At 52.9% G+C, this 17,730-nt stretch overlaps 1 protein-coding gene across 4 annotated transcripts; it reads left to right on the forward strand.

Annotated features, from left to right (window-relative positions):
- The first annotated feature begins 1,974 nt into the window (after nucleotides 1-1,974).
- On the forward strand, nucleotides 1,975-16,552 carry Carhsp1 (calcium regulated heat stable protein 1). 4 transcript variants are annotated; one of them, XM_036194585.1, is made up of 5 exons: nucleotides 1,975-2,089; nucleotides 6,862-6,932; nucleotides 9,807-9,971; nucleotides 10,523-10,645; nucleotides 13,838-16,552. In XM_036194585.1, the coding sequence occupies exons 3-5, from the start codon at nucleotides 9,814-9,816 to the stop codon at nucleotides 13,998-14,000; spliced, it is 444 nt and encodes a 147-aa protein (XP_036050478.1). In that variant the 5' UTR covers nucleotides 1,975-2,089; nucleotides 6,862-6,932; nucleotides 9,807-9,813; the 3' UTR covers nucleotides 14,001-16,552. The 4 variants fall into 4 exon arrangements, with proteins under 4 accessions (XP_036050478.1, XP_036050479.1, XP_036050480.1 ...); XM_036194586.1 differs by having other exon boundaries at nucleotides 6,865-6,932; XM_036194587.1 differs by lacking the exon at nucleotides 6,862-6,932.
- Nucleotides 16,553-17,730: the final 1,178 nt, after the last annotated feature.

Consider the following 17,730-nt stretch of genomic DNA (forward strand, 5'->3'; position numbering starts at 1 on the left):
AAAGCCAGCCAGTACAACTGACCATTTGTCAATTTGACACACAAATGACTAGTAAGCCATGACCCTTCCTTTCTTACTCAGCCCCAAGGTCTCACATTAAAAACGTAACTTTAAAAGTCCTACAGTCTTTACAAATTCAAACACACTAACATTTCAGTCCCTTTAAATAGTCAATCTTGCCGGGCGGTGGTGGCACACGCCTGTAATCCCAGCACTCAGGAGGCAGAGGCAGGCGGATCTCTGTGAGTTCGAGGCCAGCCTGGTCTACAAAGTGAGTTCCAGGAAAGGCACCAAAACTACACAGAGAAACCCTGTCTCGGAAAAGCCAAAAAAAAAAAAAAAAAAAAAAAAAGTCAATCTCTTAGAATCCAAAGTCTTAAAACTGTGGACTCCAGTAAAACATTTACTTCAAGAGGGAAAAATCAGTGCACAGTCAATCAAGTAAAATCAACCCCAAATTCCAACTGTCCAATGGTTGAGGTCCACTCACAATCTTCTGGGAAGTTTTTCCTGAGAGCACAGAGAAGCTGTTTCCTAGAGGTGGCCAGAGTTGTACCTTGTGCTGGCAGCCGGATTTGGTAGTGTAAGGGTCACCCAGGTGGGAGTGGTTTTGAAGGCCACCGGGAGTGGCCATTGGTGAAGGTGCTGTTTCTGTAGCTTTTGAAGGCCCAGGATTGAAAGGGTCATGCAGAGAATTTGAGGCTTGCCATGATGAAGAGAGCCTACAAGAGGCTATTGGTGAAAATGCAGCCCAGTTGCAGCAGAGGACCCCAGCATTTTGGAGATCAGTACATGAGATGACCACCAAGACCAGCAGTAGAGGTGGAGAGGAGCCTGCCTGAGCTGTGTTATGTGCAGGCGGTGAAGCTGGAGAAGTGACCCAAGCCTGCCTCTGCATTGCGCACCGCCCAGCTTCTCAATCACGGCTAATTTCTTAGCTCCAGCATCAAGAATCTCAGCAAAGCAATTTTGCTTTAGTAGTTCTGGTGTCTTGTTAATCACAGGTGATTCTTCAGCCAGCTGACCAGAACCACAGACTCTTAATTCAAAATAACAAAATAGTCCTGATAATTATGAAACTCCCCAAGGCAGGCCTCCATACTCTGCACTGCCCTCACCATTCTCGTCGTCCAAGCTCCCACAGAGCAGCCCACAGAGCCCTTACCATTCAATGCCTCTTCCAGCCCAAAGTCCTTCCACAGCCCTCCCCAAACATCGAGTCCGCAGCAGCAATACCCGCTCTATGCTGGTACCAACTTTGTCAGTTTTCTTGATGGTCCAGCATGCCCTGGGGGTGGGATTAGAGGGTTTCAGCAGGGAGGAAATATCACCGGGACTCCTGGGGTCTGCTGCCCACCACACCTATAGGGTACCCCTTTCCCAGGCCTAGGAAATATGAATCTGATGGGGTCATGCGAGGGCCTGCTCTCCATTTTGACTGTGGAGATAGATCATAGCATGCCTCTGTTCCTCAGTTTCCTCTCTGCGAATTGGAAGCAACACCCTTTATTAGGGAGACTGAGGCCAGCCTGTCTCAAAATCAGCCAACGGAGAATGGATCAATTAGCCAATAGAAGAACAAAACAACAGCTTCACTCCTCCCTTGTTTTGATGTTTCTCTGTCTCTGCCTTTTCTTTTATCTCGTGGTTCTTGCAAAAACCCAGGCGCTTAGCTTATCTCGAGTCAAGGGCAGGTGGGGGCTGGACTTGAGCCCAGGAGGGGCAGGCACGGTACGCGGAGACCCGATTGTGCCACTTTCCCGGGCACCGGACCGACACTGGGCGTCGGCAGCCCGGCGGGGGAAGGACACCTCCTGCCCCTAGGCCGAGTCCCGTGCGCGCATCCCGCGCTCGTACCCGCGGGGCGTCAACACAAAGGTCCCGCCGAGGCAGCTGCGCTGCTCTCATCTCCCTCCTAGCTGGCCCAGTCCCGCGTTCTGGGCCGCGCGTCCATTGGCCGGGAGCCCCAGGGGGCGTGGTCCCGCACTCCACCCTACCCGACGGCCACGCCCCCTCCCCAGATATCTGCTTGTAGTCGGAGGCCAGTAGCTGGGACGACTCGAACTCCTCGACTTAAACGTGTCGCTAGGTAAGCTGTTGTTTAGGGACTCTAGGGAAGGTGAGGTGGAGCACGGGATCCCCGGGAGCCGCGGGGATGGGCCGCGGCTTGCTCTGCTCTCCTGATCCCCTACTGTGGGGCCTTCTGGCTCTCCAGCTCCGCGCTGGGCCCCTTCCCGGACGTGCCCCGGTCGCCCGGTTACTCACCCTCCCTAAGGGGACACGGGTAGGTGTGGCTGCAGTAGGAGGTTTCCTTGCCAGACTTTGGGTAGTACTTACCGCTAGGCCACCTGTTTTGTGCGTGGGTGGCGCTCCCTCCTGTGCTTTCCGGCGGGCTGGAGGTGCTGGGGGACTCTCTGCTAGCTGGAGGTGGGGCGGTCCCCGAAGGGCCGGGCCTTGCTAGCTGCATGCTGGGCAGCGGGATAGTAGCCAGGCAGGGAGAGGGGGAGCCGCCCTGGCCCCTCGCGGTTGGGCCTCTTCTAGGGAGGAGGAGCGGCTGGGCGCGCTGGCTTGGTGTTTGCGCCGGGATGGGGCGGGAGGAGAGGAAGAGGGGGAAGGCCCTAGGGCGCAAAGGAAAACTTCACCCGCGCTGGCGGCCTTTACAGGCCGGAAATGCAAGGTTAGGTTTTGATTTTTATTTAAAAAGCCAGGCTGTGAGCCCACAGCTTTTCTGGGGTTGCAGCGTAGGTCTGTGCAGGGTGAACCCTCTTCTGCAGATCAGCTCTCTCCTGCAGGGTCTGTGGTGGTGCCTCTTTGCAAAATAGCAGACCGCTTCTGCCGACAGATACATACATACATACACACATACATACATATATGTATATATATACATACACACATATATGTATATATATACATACATATATACACATACATACACACACACACACACACACACACACACATATATATATATATATATATATATATATATATATATATATATATATATATATAAAAATAACCTTTTCTATTAGAAAGGGGTGTGTGCGGGAAGAGGGAGCTGGCTAGCTCAAGTGCCCGGAGAAATAGGAGCTACTTTTATTCCTCCAGGCTGTTCTGCTTCCTCTTCCTATGGCCCGGTCTTAGTGCTTTTAGTCTGTTCTCCAAGCTGAAGTCAGAGGGAGTGTGAAAAATAATTGATTCATAAATCAATAGTGATGGGTTATGCCTGCAGCCCTGCACTGGGGAGGTGGAGAGGTAGGATTCAGGATTTCCTTGGCTCCAAACACCAAACCGCCTAAACAAAAACAATGTTTAAAACCAGCCCACAAATCTGTGTTTAATTGTCCCACGTCCCCATTTTTTTTGGTCCTGCTGGGCTCAAACTTTTCAAAGGACCTTCTTTCTCTAGCTGCTTTGGGACTCTGGGTCCCTAAAGTGATCCTTTAAGCCCCTGCTCAGCCATCCCCTGCTCTGGGACGGGTCTCCTCAGAGTCCGATTTCTCTCCACCATCTCCTCTTGGGTGACAGCTTGGATGCCACCATGTACCCTTACACCCTCCACTTGTCTTAGCCCCCCTCACCCCGCTTCCCCGGGGGTGAGAACAGAATCTTTTCTGTGTTGGGATCTGAGTAAGCTGTTAGGCTCAGCCCAGGGTTGGGGGAAACTGGCTTTCTTTGTCCTACTGAGTGCCAGGGCAAGAATTTGCTTTGTGCCCCATATCTGGCAGCTGTGGGAGGGAAGGTTTCTTCCCATGGCCCTCGTGTGACCATGCACACCACAGGGCCCACTGTTATTAAGCTCACCTCCTGCTCTGCATTGTGGCTGGCACATCCCTTCAGCTTCCAGCTACTGGACGCTGCACGGTTCCTGTCCAAACTGAAGCAGAAAACTAGCGAGTCTAGAAGATGGGAGAGTCGGGCTGGGAGATGAGGAAAACGGAGTGGGTGGGTAGGTGGGGGTGAAGCAGGATGTTGGGGGGAGGAATTCAGGGCTAGGTTTGGTGGAGAGCAGGGTCCACTGGCCTTGCAGAGACCTAGGGCAGTGGTGGCCTCTGTTCCTGGGGGAGTTCTTGAGGTGGTATTATTGGAAGGGACTGCTTCTGGTTCCTGCACTTGAAGGCGGGAGTTCCCCAGCTGGGCTGCTGGAGGGACTGGACTATTCTCCCCTCTTCCCCGGCTGTTTGCTCTGCTCTGTCTTATGGCCCCGCCCCTGGTATCCCTCCCTTCTCTTCACACAGCATTCACTCTCCCCAGAACAATGGAGCAGCATGTGGCTAGCCAGCCTGGCTGCCGTAAACCTCGGGCTCCTTCTCTACCCCTGTGCCTCCCCAGATCCCTGTGTCCAGTTCAACTGGTCAGTCTGTCCCTGTCCTCAGCTCTGGGCTCTTTTCTGTTAGACTATGTTAGCCTGGCGGGGTGGGGGTGAAGATGAGCCTTGCAGTCTCCTGGAGCCCTGGCCCTCTGCATGTGCTGGGTGAGCATGTCTGTCCATGTGTGTCCCCTCCCCCAGAGGGCCTGCCTCTTGGGAGCTGGGTAGTTTGGTGGCAGCTGTTTCTGGGAGCCCCTTAGAAAGGCAGTCTTGGGAGTAGGGGGGCAGCTCATTGCTAGGGCCAGAGATCCTGCTTCCCAGCCCCAGAAAAGCAACCAACCGACCCCGCTGACAAGCAAAGCCATGTTAACTCCGCCCACATCTGAGCAGTTGGAGTTGCTTTTGGACATTGGCCAGAGATTCCTGGGGGCACTAAAGTGTGAGAAGCCCTGGCTGCCGAATCTGTTGTCAGTTTTCTCATGGGACAGGGAAGTGGTGAAGTGCCAGCTGTGAGGTTAGCAGGAAGGGGGTCTAATACCTGGTGCCCATGAATCCCCTGTGACATCAGAAAAAGCAGTGGCTTCCCCTCCATGGCAGGGTCCCTGAAGTGCTAGTGGCCTGCTCTGTCACTTTGCCTGAGTGACCTGAGTTTTTAACCCACCTCCCTGCCAGCAGTAGCCAGGCTCTGGGCTGGAAAGTGACCCAGTACAGTTGGGATGGGCTGTAGAGGGGTTGAGGAGGCCATCCTGGTGCTCAGTTGAGCTCCTGGAATCTTCCAGAACTTGCTACAAGGCCTATGGAAAATTCCCTTCTATTTTCAGCTAGTGGCCCCCTTTGCCACATTTCTCAGGATAAGAGGCTGACACGCTGTCCATGCTGGACAGGCAGGGTGGGTGTGGCATCCTACCCCCAGGCCCTGGGCTGGGCTTATCTGGCAGAGGGGTTTGAGTCTTATCCTGCCCGGTGTTGTCCCTACCCCCACCCCCATTGAGGGTTAGAAGGCTCTGGGTTTCTGCTAGTACATGTGGGTGGTGCTGAGTATGGAACACACATCTAAGGATGTGGTTCAGTTGGTAGAGTGCTTGCCTAGGATTCAGGAAGCCCTGGATTGCATCCAGCTGGGCTACATAAGACTGTCTCAAAATAAAAAAGGTGTAACTGTGGGGCCCAGGTGTTCTAGGCGCTATTCACCCATCCAGAGTTTGTGCACACACAGATGTGTGCACCCTGCCCCTACTCCCCACATATATATGTGTGTGTGTGTGTGTGTGTGTGTGTGTGTGTGTGTGTGTGTGTATGATGTGTGTTCCTGTGCTCATGTACATAAACATACCCCCACACACATATACGTGTAACATTACATAGTCACACACAGATAAACACATGTGTGTACCTAGTCTGGCAGTCATGATCACATCTTAGCCATTTCATTTTGTCAGACTTTGTCTCAGGCAGAGGCTCACCAGGGTCTAGCCCAGAGCCCCTTCAGGTAAGAGCTTCAGCCCCATCTCCATCTCTCATCTCTCCATCATCTCGTGGAGGGTGGACTGTGCCTTTTCCAGGGCCACACCTGGTGTTGCTGAGAGCAGCCAGAGAGCAACAAGGTAGCCTGCGCCAGGAGTGGCTGAGGGAGCTGGGGCTCTTCCAGTTACAAGCTCCAGACTGCTGCTGTGGGCTGTGTCCTGGTGTGTGTGCAGGGCCAGGGAGGCCTCCTGGATACCCCTGCCCCACCCTAGCTGGACTCTGTCCCCACCCTGGGCCATGGGTGGGCTGGCTCTGACTAGCCCAGCTTCTTCCTTTCAGCCTCCTGAGTGGCTGGTTTGGGTAGTGGAGCAGCCTTGTGGGTCTCCAGGGGGCTCTCCCAGCTCCCACCCTACCGCAGTCACTTCATTTCCATGTTTCAGTCTTTTCCGCTGTAGTTAGGGTGAGTGTGGCACACAGGGGGTGCCCAAGACTCTGGCCCGTGCCAGCCCCTGGGTTGGGCCTGGGGTGTTGAGGGACCCTTGCGTTGCCCTGTGTGATGTGTGCTGAAGGCCGTAGGCTTCCCAGGCCTTTCCAAGGAAGAAGCTGGAATTTAGGTGTGAGGGGACTTGAGAGTGAGGAAGCCCCCTTTGAGTCTTTTTTCGTGAGCCTGGGGAGGTGGGCGTGATAACGGTGTCTGAGCAGACAGGCAGAAGGTGCAAAGCAGGGAAGAGAGGATGATGACAGCCATGGTGGTGCAACCTGCTTCCTGGTCTGGCCCCGCCCTCTGGACCTTACTTCCTGTCCCACTCCCACAATGCCTCCCCGGCCTGGAACCACAGCCTGCCCTCTCCACATCCTGTTGTCTGTACCTAGAGCAGCCTCCCTCTGTCTCTCTTCTTGAGATGGTCTCTGTAGCCTAGGCTAGCCCAGATCTCTCCAGCCCAGGCTGGTCCAGAGCAGTGCTCTTGTTACAGGCAAGCACCAACACCCTAGCTTCTCCCACTGTTTTCCAAGTGTCTGACTATTTTTCATATTCCAGGTCCGTTTTGCACTCCTCCCCCATTACTTTTTATCTCTTTCGTTAGCAGGCCTTTAGCAGTCGGTGACCCCACCACCTCCTCTGGTTCCAGGTTCTGCCCTGTGTCTCCTGTGTCAGGTATTGGATATGTTTGTTGAGTGACTTTGTGATCGCAGTTTGCAGCAATGGCCATGGCCAGTATTTGTTGCCTGCCTGTTCTGGGCAGAGCTGTACCCTCAGTGCTGGTATGTATTACTTCATTTCAATGTCATGATTTGTGTGAAGCTGCAACAATTCCCATTTCTCAGATACAAAAACTGAGGCCCTGAGAGGTTGAGTAACTAATGATAGTCAGCTGACAGGTAGGAAGATCCGAACTCGAGTGTCCCTGACTGGAGTTGGGGAGGGGAGGAGAGAGGCAGGGAGACTGGTTAGAAGAGGAAAGGGCAGCTCTCCTCATGCTGATGTCATCAGGTCCCCATGTCACCCCCTGTCCTGGGAGGCCTGGGTGGGGCCCACTCTCCCTCTCTGGGCCAGCCTTCTTCCCAGAACTCCCGGCATTGGAACATTCTAGGACTCTATGACCTGTGCTAGAGACCTGACCAGCAGGCCGGCAGCCAGGACCTCTTCAAGGTGGGGGCTTCTCTGGACTCGTGGCCCTGCCTGGCTGGGGCCACAGCTGAGAGGTCAGTAGGTGCCATGTCACTTCTCTGGAAGGCTGGCCAGTGACATCTTTCCAGCCAGGCAGGACTGAGTCCCCAGAGAGGGCCAGGGCTTATGGAGAAGTCTGAATCTTTGGGGAGAGAGGCGCCCTGCCTTGCATACTTTGCTCCCCCAAACCTGAGGACTCCAAGGTGGAGGGTTGGAGCTGAAGCAAGTGGGCCTTGCTGGGTAGAGCAGGTGAAAATCAACCCTGGGGCAGTGGAGTTACCATAAATGGGAAGAGTCTGGCCATGAGCTAGGGCCCAGGGTACCTAGAGCTGAGGGGGCTGGGGATGCAGCTCAGCTGGTACAGCGCTTGCCTAGTGTGCAGAGCCCTGGGTTCAGTCCACAGCAGCACAGAAATTGGACATGGCAGTACACAGTTGTAATCCTAGCACTTGGAGGTTGAGGCCTGTGTGGGCTACAGGAAGCCCGAAAAACAAAATGACAAAACAGAAAATCCAGCTGTAGCTGGGTTGTTTAGAAGACAGCTAGCTCCTTTATATGGCTGACCAATCCCAGGGCCACACAAACCTGCTCAGGCCTGTCCCCATCCCATTGGCTCCCTTGGCCCTGCTGGAGTGTTTGGCCATCCCTGAGCAGATGTCAAAGGTCACCCCTGAATTTGACTGAGTCTGGAAAGGGGGAAGGACTTACCTAAGGGCTGACCCTAGAGTAGCTGTTCTTGACCTTGAGCTAAGGCTGGTTGGTCCTACCCTGTCCTGGGGTCACTTGTGTACAATGGCTGTGCTGCCATATCCTTTAAAAAAACAAAACAAAACATTTATTTATTTAGTATATATGAGTGACCTGTCTTCAGGCACACCAGAAGGGTGAATCAGATCCCATTACAGATGGTTGTGAGCCTCCTTGTGGTTTCTGGGAATTGAACTCAGGACCTCTGGAAGAACAGCAAGTGCCCTTAACCTCTGAGCCACTAACTTAGCCCCACCCCATTTTAATGTTGGTGTGGCTGCAGTCCAGGTGTCTTGAGTTCATAGCAGTCCCTTCGCCTTACCCCATCCCCAGCCCTGGTTGCTGGGTTGGCCTGTAAGAGCCACTGCCTTCAACTTTTGCCTGCATTCTGTGCCTCTGAGGGGTCACTGGGAGAACTGGATCTCGTGGCTAGGAGTAGTGCCTGGGGCTAGGTGTGAGTTTGCTGGAAGTGTGTCCCCTCTGGGGACCTTTAGTGGTGATCCACCTGGCCATGATCTCATATCAGCCCCTCGGGGAGCCATGCTAGGCTGTGAACAGCCCTAGCTGTGCTCTGCAGTCTCCTGAGGGAGAGTGCTCGCAGGGTTGTGGGGCAGAGCGGGAAGGGAGTAGGGGGTATTGATTTGTGCTTTTGGCATTGAAGTCCCTTACAATGTTTACTGAGTGTCTGAAGCATGCCAAGGACTGTGTTGGGGACATATAGGGGTTACTAAAAGGGAGTTGTCTGGTGTGTACTGCCCCCCACTGTGTGCGTGTGTGTGTGTGTGTGTGTGTGTGTGTGTGTGTGTGTGTGTGTGTCCGTCCATCCAGAGAATAACCTCCACTGTTAATCTTCCAGGTGTTTTTTGAGACAGTCTCTCACTGGGACCTGAGGCTAGACTGGCTGGCCAGCCCTAGGGATCCACCTGCCTCTACTTTCCCAGTGTGGGGATTGCAGGCACACACCACCATCTTAGCCTTTTAAAAGATGAATTAGCTGGGCCATGGTGGCACGTGCCTTTAATCCTAGCACTTGGGAGACAGAGGCAGTTTGAGGCAAGCCTGGTCTGCACAGTGAGTTCTAGGACAGCCAAGGCTACACAGCAAAACCCTCTCTTGACAGATTTATTTTTGTTAACTATGTACATATGTGGTCTGTGTGTGAGTTTGTGCATGTGAGTACAGATGCAGGCTAGAAGAGCAAGCATGTCAGATCCCCTGGAGCTGGAATTACAGGTGAACTGTCCGACGTGGATCTGAACTCAAGTCCTCTTCAAAAGCAGTAAGCACTCTTAACTGCTGAGCTGCCTTTGCAGCCCTACACCAGGCTTTTCTATTATACATGGATTGTGGGGATCAAACCCGGGTTCTCTGCTTGTGTGATAAGTGTTCTACTGACTGGGCTATCACCCCAGCACATGACCCGGCATTTTCTTACACCGTGGAGATGGAGGGAGGTCTGTAGTTGCTATGGAAGCCCAGCGCTGGCACCTGAGCAGATACCCGAGCCAAGGTGTGACTACAGACAAGGTGACCTAGGGTGAGCCTCTGGAGTCTCTGGCTGTGCCTTGTCTGGTCCTCTGAGGCAGGGCCCTGAAAGCCCCCTTCTCTCTGTAGGTCAGCCATGTCATCTGAGCCACCCCCGCCGCCACAGGCCCCGACGCACCAGACTAATGTCGGGCTATTGGACACTCCTCGGGCCCGGGATCGCTCTCCATCCCCACTGCGAGGCAATGTGGTCCCTAGTCCTCTGCCCACCCGCAGGACAAGGACCTTCTCAGCGTAAGTCTCAGGCTGGCCAGACACACTTCCTAAATTGGGGGCTGCTACCAGAGCGAGCAGGATCTATTCTCTGGGCACCGCTTGGAGAGTCCCAGAGAAGTGCCAGTGAGGAAACTCACTGGGTGCCTGCAAACTCAGGTGCTATCCTCCTCATCTGTGGGAGCCGCCGCCCCCACCCCTGCTGTAGTGATAAGCTGCTGGGCTTTATCCACAGAGCCCTCTTCCCCAGGAAGCCTTGACTTCCTTGGCTGTTTGGTGGGGACAGTGCCTGGGTAGCCACTAGTAGGTGTAGAGTTTAAGCCCTGTGAGTGGATGCTAAACTGTTACTAACAGTTTCTGAAGGGATGCTCCCAAATATGTTATTTCAGCCCTGTTTCCAGATGGACAAACAGGCCTGAGAAAATGTGCCAAGGTTATCCAGTCATTTCTGCAATTCTGTGTGACTACACATGGCGGCCCTAGGCAGGTCTCCCTGAGGCACGCTGGAAGAGTGGAGGGGTGGCTACTGTATAGAAGTAATGGGTGTCCCCTCGCATCTCCCTCTCTGTCAGGACGGTGAGGGCTTCACAGGGCCCTGTCTACAAAGGAGTCTGTAAATGCTTCTGCCGGTCCAAGGGCCACGGCTTCATCACCCCAGCTGATGGTGGCCCTGACATCTTCCTTCACATCTCTGAGTGAGTTCACTGTAGCATGTCTGGAGGTCTAGACTGGGGGTTGAGGGGTGTGGTCCTGGCCCCATGCTGTATAGGACAGTGTGATTGGAAAGTGCTAGGCTTGAGGGTGGGTGTATGAGGAGCACAAGGCTGCACAGTTCATGTGTGATGGTGATTGGGCATGTCTGTGAATTGTATGAAGTCTTGGGTGTATGTCCACCTCAGATGCTGTGGGCAAGGTGACAGTGCTGGGCCCGGTATGTGAAAGCAAATGGTTCATGGTGGGTTAGGAGTGTCCTGTGCCTGGCCTGTGGGGAGGGTGTCCCTGGAATGGGGAGGGTGTCCCTGGGATGGGGAGTGTGTTGGCCTCCTCAGGGGAGTGGCCTGGAGAGGCTGGGGTTGTCTGTTTCTTCTGCTCCAGGAAGGAAGCTCAGGGCTGGTCCCTTGGTCGCTGAGGCTCTTCCTTCCTGTCTGGAAGCCTGCAGGAGTCCGTCCCCAAGGCCCCCAACAGCCCCTTCCCTGTTTGGCTCCGAGCAGCTTTTGGGTTTCCTGGGAACTCCAACTAGAACCTCTATCCAGACTTGCTTCTTTGGCCCAAGCGCCCAGCCTGCCCTGATTTCATTTTGGCTGAACTGGGGACTGAGTCCAAAGCTAGGCAAGTACCCTACCAGTGACTAACGCCCTGGCCACACATTCAATCTCACTCGGCCAATGGGAGCCAGAGCCTTTTTCCCAGAAGCCCCAACTAAGTCTGAAACCATGGCTTGAAAAAAAGGGCCGTGTTGCACCCTCTGCTGCAATGGGAGTTCTAGCAAGCTATCCTTTGCCACCCCAGCATGCTTACGTACCAGGTCTGATTAAAGCCTGTAAGCTGGGTATGGTGGTGTATGCCTGTGATCCCAGCACACAGAAGGCAGAGGTAGGAGAGCTGGTGAAAGTTTGAGGCCAGCCTGGTCTATACACTGAGTTTCAGGCCAGCCAGGGCTACATATTAAGACTCTAGTCTCTAAGAATAAAATAAAATCCCCCTACCTAGCACAGATGAGATAGTTGCTGGATGCATTTTACATGTGTATGAATGCATGCATGGGTGTATAATGTCCATACTACCTCTTTCCAGGAAGGATTTCCAGTGATTTATAAGCACACACAGTATAATATGAATAGTGATTAGGAGGAAGCACAGGATGGGCAAGCTTGAGTGATGGAGGTTCTGTGAGATGTCTAGGGTCTACTGTTGGAAATGGCTACCAGAAGCGCCCTGGTGACCATTTCAGAGAGGAACATTGATCACTCAGCGAGTCAGAACAAGGTACTTCCAGGGCATGTTGGCTGGCCCTGGGGCTTAGGGTCACCAGGATGCTGCCCTCGATGTGAGACCATGATCCATCCCCTAGGAAGTCAGGAAGCCTTGCAGTGGCTGATCACAAGAGAGAGACCAGTTCGGGACTTAGCTTGAAGCAACTGGGGACTTTTCTCTTTCCCATTGCTATTTATTCAGCATAGGCAGGTTTTTTGTTGAGATAGGGTTTTTCTGTGTAATAGCACTGGCTGTCCTAGAACTCACTCTGTAGACTAGGCTGGCCTAGAACTCATAGAGCTCCACCTGCCTCTGCCTCAAGTACTGGAATTAAAAGCATGCGCCACCACCACCTGGCTAAACATATGTACTTTCACATGCTAGGCAAACTACTCTGCCTTTTTGGTTTTTTGAGACAGGGTTTCTCTGTGTAGTTTTGGTGCCTGTCCTGGATCTCGCTCTGTAGACTAAGCTGGCCTTGAGCTCACGAGATCTGCTTGGCCTCCCAGTGCTGGGATTAAAGGCGTGTGCCACCACCCGGCCGCATGTATTTATTTTTATAAATTGTTTTTTGCACTTTTTAATGCATATGTATGTATGTGTATACCACCGTACTAGTATGGAGGTCCAACGCATTATAGGAATCAGTTCTCTCCTACCATGTGTGTTAAAGGGATCAAATTCAGGTTGTGAGGCCTGGTGGTGAGCAGCCTTATCCCCCCCCCCCCCCCCCCCCCCAGTTCATCTTGCTGAGCTCCTCTGTACTCTTTTGAGACATGATCTCAACTAAGTTGGCCAGCCTGGTCTTCAATTCTCTCTTTAGGTCAGGGAGACCTTCAACTCACTCCTCTTGTCTCAGCCTCCCAAGTAGCTGGGATTACATGCCCATGCTGCCAGGCTTGGCTTATTAGGCACTTTTTTGAAGGTGGAAAAGTTTGGTTCTGGAAGCCCTGGGACCAAGGGCAGTATGTAGAGGCAGCCAAGGAAAGCTGGTCTAAGTTTGGGTCTCTGGCTTTTCTACCCACATGCTCAGTGCCGATACATGAACATCCAAGTGGCTGGGCTGTCTTAGCCCCAGAGAGGAGCCGCTGGGCCAGGACACAGGCTAGTAGAAGGGCAAGGAGGCACTGTTTCTGGAAGGACTGAGTAGCTAGGAAGATGGTGTCCATCCTGGTGTCCCAGTGAGGAGTCTATGGGGCTTGTTTTCTGTGGGCACTGATTGTGTGTGTGTGTGTGTGTGTGTGTGTGTGTGTCTATTCGTGTTTTCAGAGGCCAGAGGTCAGCATTGGTGTCTTCTATCATTCTCCACCTTAGTTATTTTCTTAAAATTTTACGAGTGTTTGCCTGCATGTATGTAAGTGCACCATATGTATGCCTGGTGCCTGTGGAAGCCAGAAGAGGGTGTCGGATCCCCTGGAACAGGAGTTACATACAGACAGCTGTGAGCTGTTAAGTGGGTGCTGGGAATTGAACCCACGTCTTCTGCAAGAGTAAACAATGGGCTGGAGAGATGGTTCAGAGGTTAAGAGCACTGAATGTTCTTCCAGAGTTCAATTCCCAGCACCCACATGGTGGCTCACAACCATCTGCAATGAAATCTGGCGCCCTCTTCTGTATACATAATAAATAAATAAATATTAAAAAAAAAAAAAAGTAAATAGCAAGGGCTCCTAACCATGCCATCTCTCCAGTCCCATCTCCACCTTATTTGTCGGGACAGGGTCTCTCGCTGATCTGCAAGGCTAGGTGGCCAGCCAGCACCAGGACCCTCCTGTCTCTGCCTCTCCAGCACTGGGCAAGTACACTCCACCACACCTGGCTTTTTCACATGGGTGCTGGGGATCCAAACTCAGGTAGGCATTTTCTAGACTGAGCCATTTCCTCAGCCCTGATGATTGCTTTCTCTCCCGCAGTGTGGAAGGGGAGTATGTTCCAGTGGAAGGCGACGAGGTCACCTATAAGATGTGCTCTATCCCGCCCAAGAATGAGAAACTGCAGGCTGTAGAGGTGGTGATCACCCACCTGGCACCGGGCACCAAGCATGAGACCTGGTCCGGGCATGTCATCAGCTCCTAGGGCCTACAAGAACCCTTCTCCTGGGCTTGAGGGAGACTTTGGGGAGGAGGAGCAGGACACCCTGGATATAATACTCTGCCACACACGATGGGGCCTCAAGGCGGGCACGGCCCCTTTCAAGCATTTCCTGGAAGAAGGGAGTTGTGGGTAGGCAGGAGGTGCTCTCAGCCACTAGCACAGCCTCCAGCCATTGCAACAAGCTCTCACTGTCTGAAAACATTAAAAGCATTTGAAAAAGAGGGACCTGCGGTGGCTGAGTGGGGAGGGTGCAGCCCCAGCCCAGGGCGGGTAGGCCAAACATGCTATTTCCCCAGATGCTCCACCTAGGTCAAGCAAGCCCATAAGAACTCCTCCTGGACTAAAGACACCCCCCCCCCAATCTATTTGGCTCCCTGAGGGGTGTCACCAGCCCTATGAGGCTCCCCATGATCCAATGCCCTGACTAACTTGGGACTAGGTCATATCTAACTTCTGATTGTCAGCCTGACTACTTCAGGCTTATTATGTATGTGGGGAACTTTCCAGAGGACTTTGCCTCTTAGTGTCTTTACAACAGGTATGTTTCCACCTTCTGGGAAAGACTCCAACCCTTAGGAGCTCCTGCTCTAACCAGCAATCTGGGGCTCAGCTGACCCCCACCCCTGGGAATGCTAGTCTTTTCTGCTTGTAGGTATAAGGTACCATTCCCTGTGGCATTAAGCCTACCTTTAAGCCAGTGCTGAAGGGAGCTGTGGGGGTGAGGAGGAGGCCTCTTCAGGAAGAGCTGTAGGGGTGGTGGTGGAGGGGGGTGGTGCATGCCTTGTAATCTCTGCACTTGGGGGGCCGAAATAGAGTTCTAGGTGCAACCAAAGCCTAACCATACCAGAGTAAAAGCAAAGCTTCACTCAGCGGGGCCATGCCCACCTTGAGGGCTCCTCTTGTGTGGTAGAGTGTTATTTCCAGCTTTTTTATGGATAGCTAGGGGCAATGGGGTGACAAAGAAGGCTGTCAACCTCGGGGTCCTTTCTGGGTCCTTCCAAAGTGGCTTTGGAAGTCTGGGCCGTCAGCCAAGCCTGGAATGGAAAAGGCACCTCTGACCTAGTAGCAAAAGCATCTGCCGGTAGCCCAACAACAAAGATGGTCAGACTGGGCAGTGGAGGCGGACTAGCTGCACAGGACTCTTGCACAGTTAGCCACTTATTTTTGGTTTGTGCAGATGTCTGAGGACGCCTGTTTCAGTCACCCTTTAAAAAGAAGAAATAGGGCCTGTCACTGACCTCCAGCTCACCAGACAGGCTAGGCTGGTTTCTGCCTGGCCCAGCTTCCCTACTTCTGGGACTACTTAAGTGTACACCACCACACCTGGCTTTTTCTGGGGCTTGAACTCATTCACATCCTTCAAACACTTTACCCTCTGAGCTGTGTCCTGACCCCCATGACTTTCTGAAAGCCATGACCGTCATCAGAGTTCCAGCCTTTGTCCCCTCAGGATGGACCCTCATCCAGAATTAAGACATGCTGATGTCTACAGTGCCCCCAATATCAAAGAGCCTCTGGTTTGGACCACTGGGGCCCCAGTCACCCCTGCAGTATTGGCACCCCTGTTCTAACGAGATCTCAACTCCGTTTCAAAAACCCATTACCCAACTACTTCTATTTTTAAATCACAACTAAAGCCAAAGCCAACCACCAAAAAGAAGTGCAAGGATCAGTTCCCTTGAAACACATCTATAGTGCTGCAGGCAGGGCACTCAGAGGGGTCTGTGGGAGTTTGAGCTAGTTAATAAAAGAAACCAGCAGGGTATGAAGGCACACCTGTGACCCCAGCAAGTAGGAAGGCAAGAAGGGTGCTAAGAGTTCGGGGATAGCCCAGGCTGTAAGTAAGGCCCTGTCTCAAAAAAACAAAACAAAACCAAAACCAAACAAACCCTAAAACACCTTGCAGGCAGAGGCTTCAGTGTAGCTCACTGTAGTGCCTGTTGACATTTCCAAGGCCCTGGGCTCCCCCGGCACTGTGGACGGGACACACACACACACACACACACACACACACACGACTACTTAGCATTGGCCAGAGCTGTCTTAAGCCTTGCTTCCCCATCCAAGGTATACTACTTCAATGCTAACGTTACAAGGCCATCAGAGTCAAAGTTCTGGGGTTTATGCTAGCAGTAGAACCCAGAGCCCTGCACATGCAGGCTGAGTGCACGACCACAGAGCTAAGTCCTCAGCCCTTGTTTGTTGTTTTGAGACATGATTGTGGACCTGCTAGTGGGCCCTGCCCCCCACAGAGCTGGCAGCCCAGTTTTGGCAGCATGGCCTCGGATTCTTTTGTCTCACAGAATCCTTTGTAAATGGCTTTTCCTGTATGGTCACATCACTTCAGCCTCTAGACTATTCTGGAACTGCAGGGTTATTGGTGTTAGAAGAGACCCCCTCTCTTCAGGCAGGTGTGTCAATTTCTAGATCAGGAAGGACCCAGGAAGGTGACGGGCAGAAAAGAACAGATGCCCAGATCTAGACCTGTGACCCCATCAGCTAACTTCCTCAATAAAGTTTGTTTTGTGCAACAAGCTGAGTTAACTGTAAAGGCTGCGTGCACACTTGTGCCAGCGTGAATGTGGAAGGGTTCTACTTGACGGTCAGGGTGCCCCCAGCAAATGGCTGACACCCTCTGCAGCATGTTTAACTGATGGGGAAGTCCCTTCATTATCTAATAGGGGAAAGCTGAGCTCAGGAATGGATGGGGCTTGTTCACATGGTGGGTTATAAGTAAATACTCTGTGGTGGCACTTAGGATGTCATGTAAATATGTCAGAGAAGGAAGGGTCTTGGGGTTCCTGAGGCTCCCCAGGGGCTATGTAGAGAACCAGAGATGGGGCTGCCGCTCATATAGGTCCAGTGGCTCAGGACACCAGTGAGGCCACCTGCCTTTGTGGGGGAGGAGTAGCAGGTTGCTGATAGGGCAATGACAGCCCAGGGTGAGGTGGTTTTGCCAGGGATGGGATTTTGATGAATCAGTGACTCTCCCAGTGGCTGGGGAAGTAACCAGCCTATCCTGTTCAGGGAGAGGCTGAACAAGATGAGCGGACCACAGTAAATCAGCCTGGGTTTCTCCAAGTTGACTGGTGTGCTGTGGTAGGTGTACCTAATCTGGGGTAAGGAAGAGGAAGTGATTCTGTGTTTCACACGCCTAGGAGTGAGCATACTTGAATTTGCTCCTCAGTGCCTGTCTTCCCACCCAGACATGGTTGAGGACACCTTCTAGGGTCATGCAGTGCCCCTACATGGGAACCAAGCATTTTGGTAAACTTCCTGTTAGCTCAGGCTTTCCCGAGGCTTCCTAAAAGTTGGTGACCGTGAGTCCTGGATAGGCAGCGCATGCAGACGCAACACTTCCTGAGCAGCCCCAGGATGCTTTCCTCAAGTCCTCTGCAATCCCTACTTGTAGGACTAAACTCTGGACAGATAAGAAACCGAGGGCATGGCTTGTCTTAAGATACAACTGTCTAGCAGAAATAGTCTTTGGACCTGGGCAGCCACTCACCACACTGCAGGCCTTGCTTCACCAGCAAGGCCACAAATGTGTGACTTAGCCACTATCATTTTACAGTCATGCAATGCCGGGAGAGCAGAGGCCCTTGATTAGGTGGGATGGTAGAATGAAGGCAGTGGGGGTATATGACAGCCACTGTAGGAACTGGCAAAGCCTGGAGCCCACCTGGCAGCTTTGGGTCCCCACCTGCTGGCA

Source organism: Onychomys torridus, chromosome 8, assembly GCF_903995425.1.
Source record: "Onychomys torridus chromosome 8, mOncTor1.1, whole genome shotgun sequence".
In the NCBI taxonomy this organism is placed as follows: Eukaryota; Metazoa; Chordata; class Mammalia; order Rodentia; family Cricetidae; genus Onychomys; species Onychomys torridus.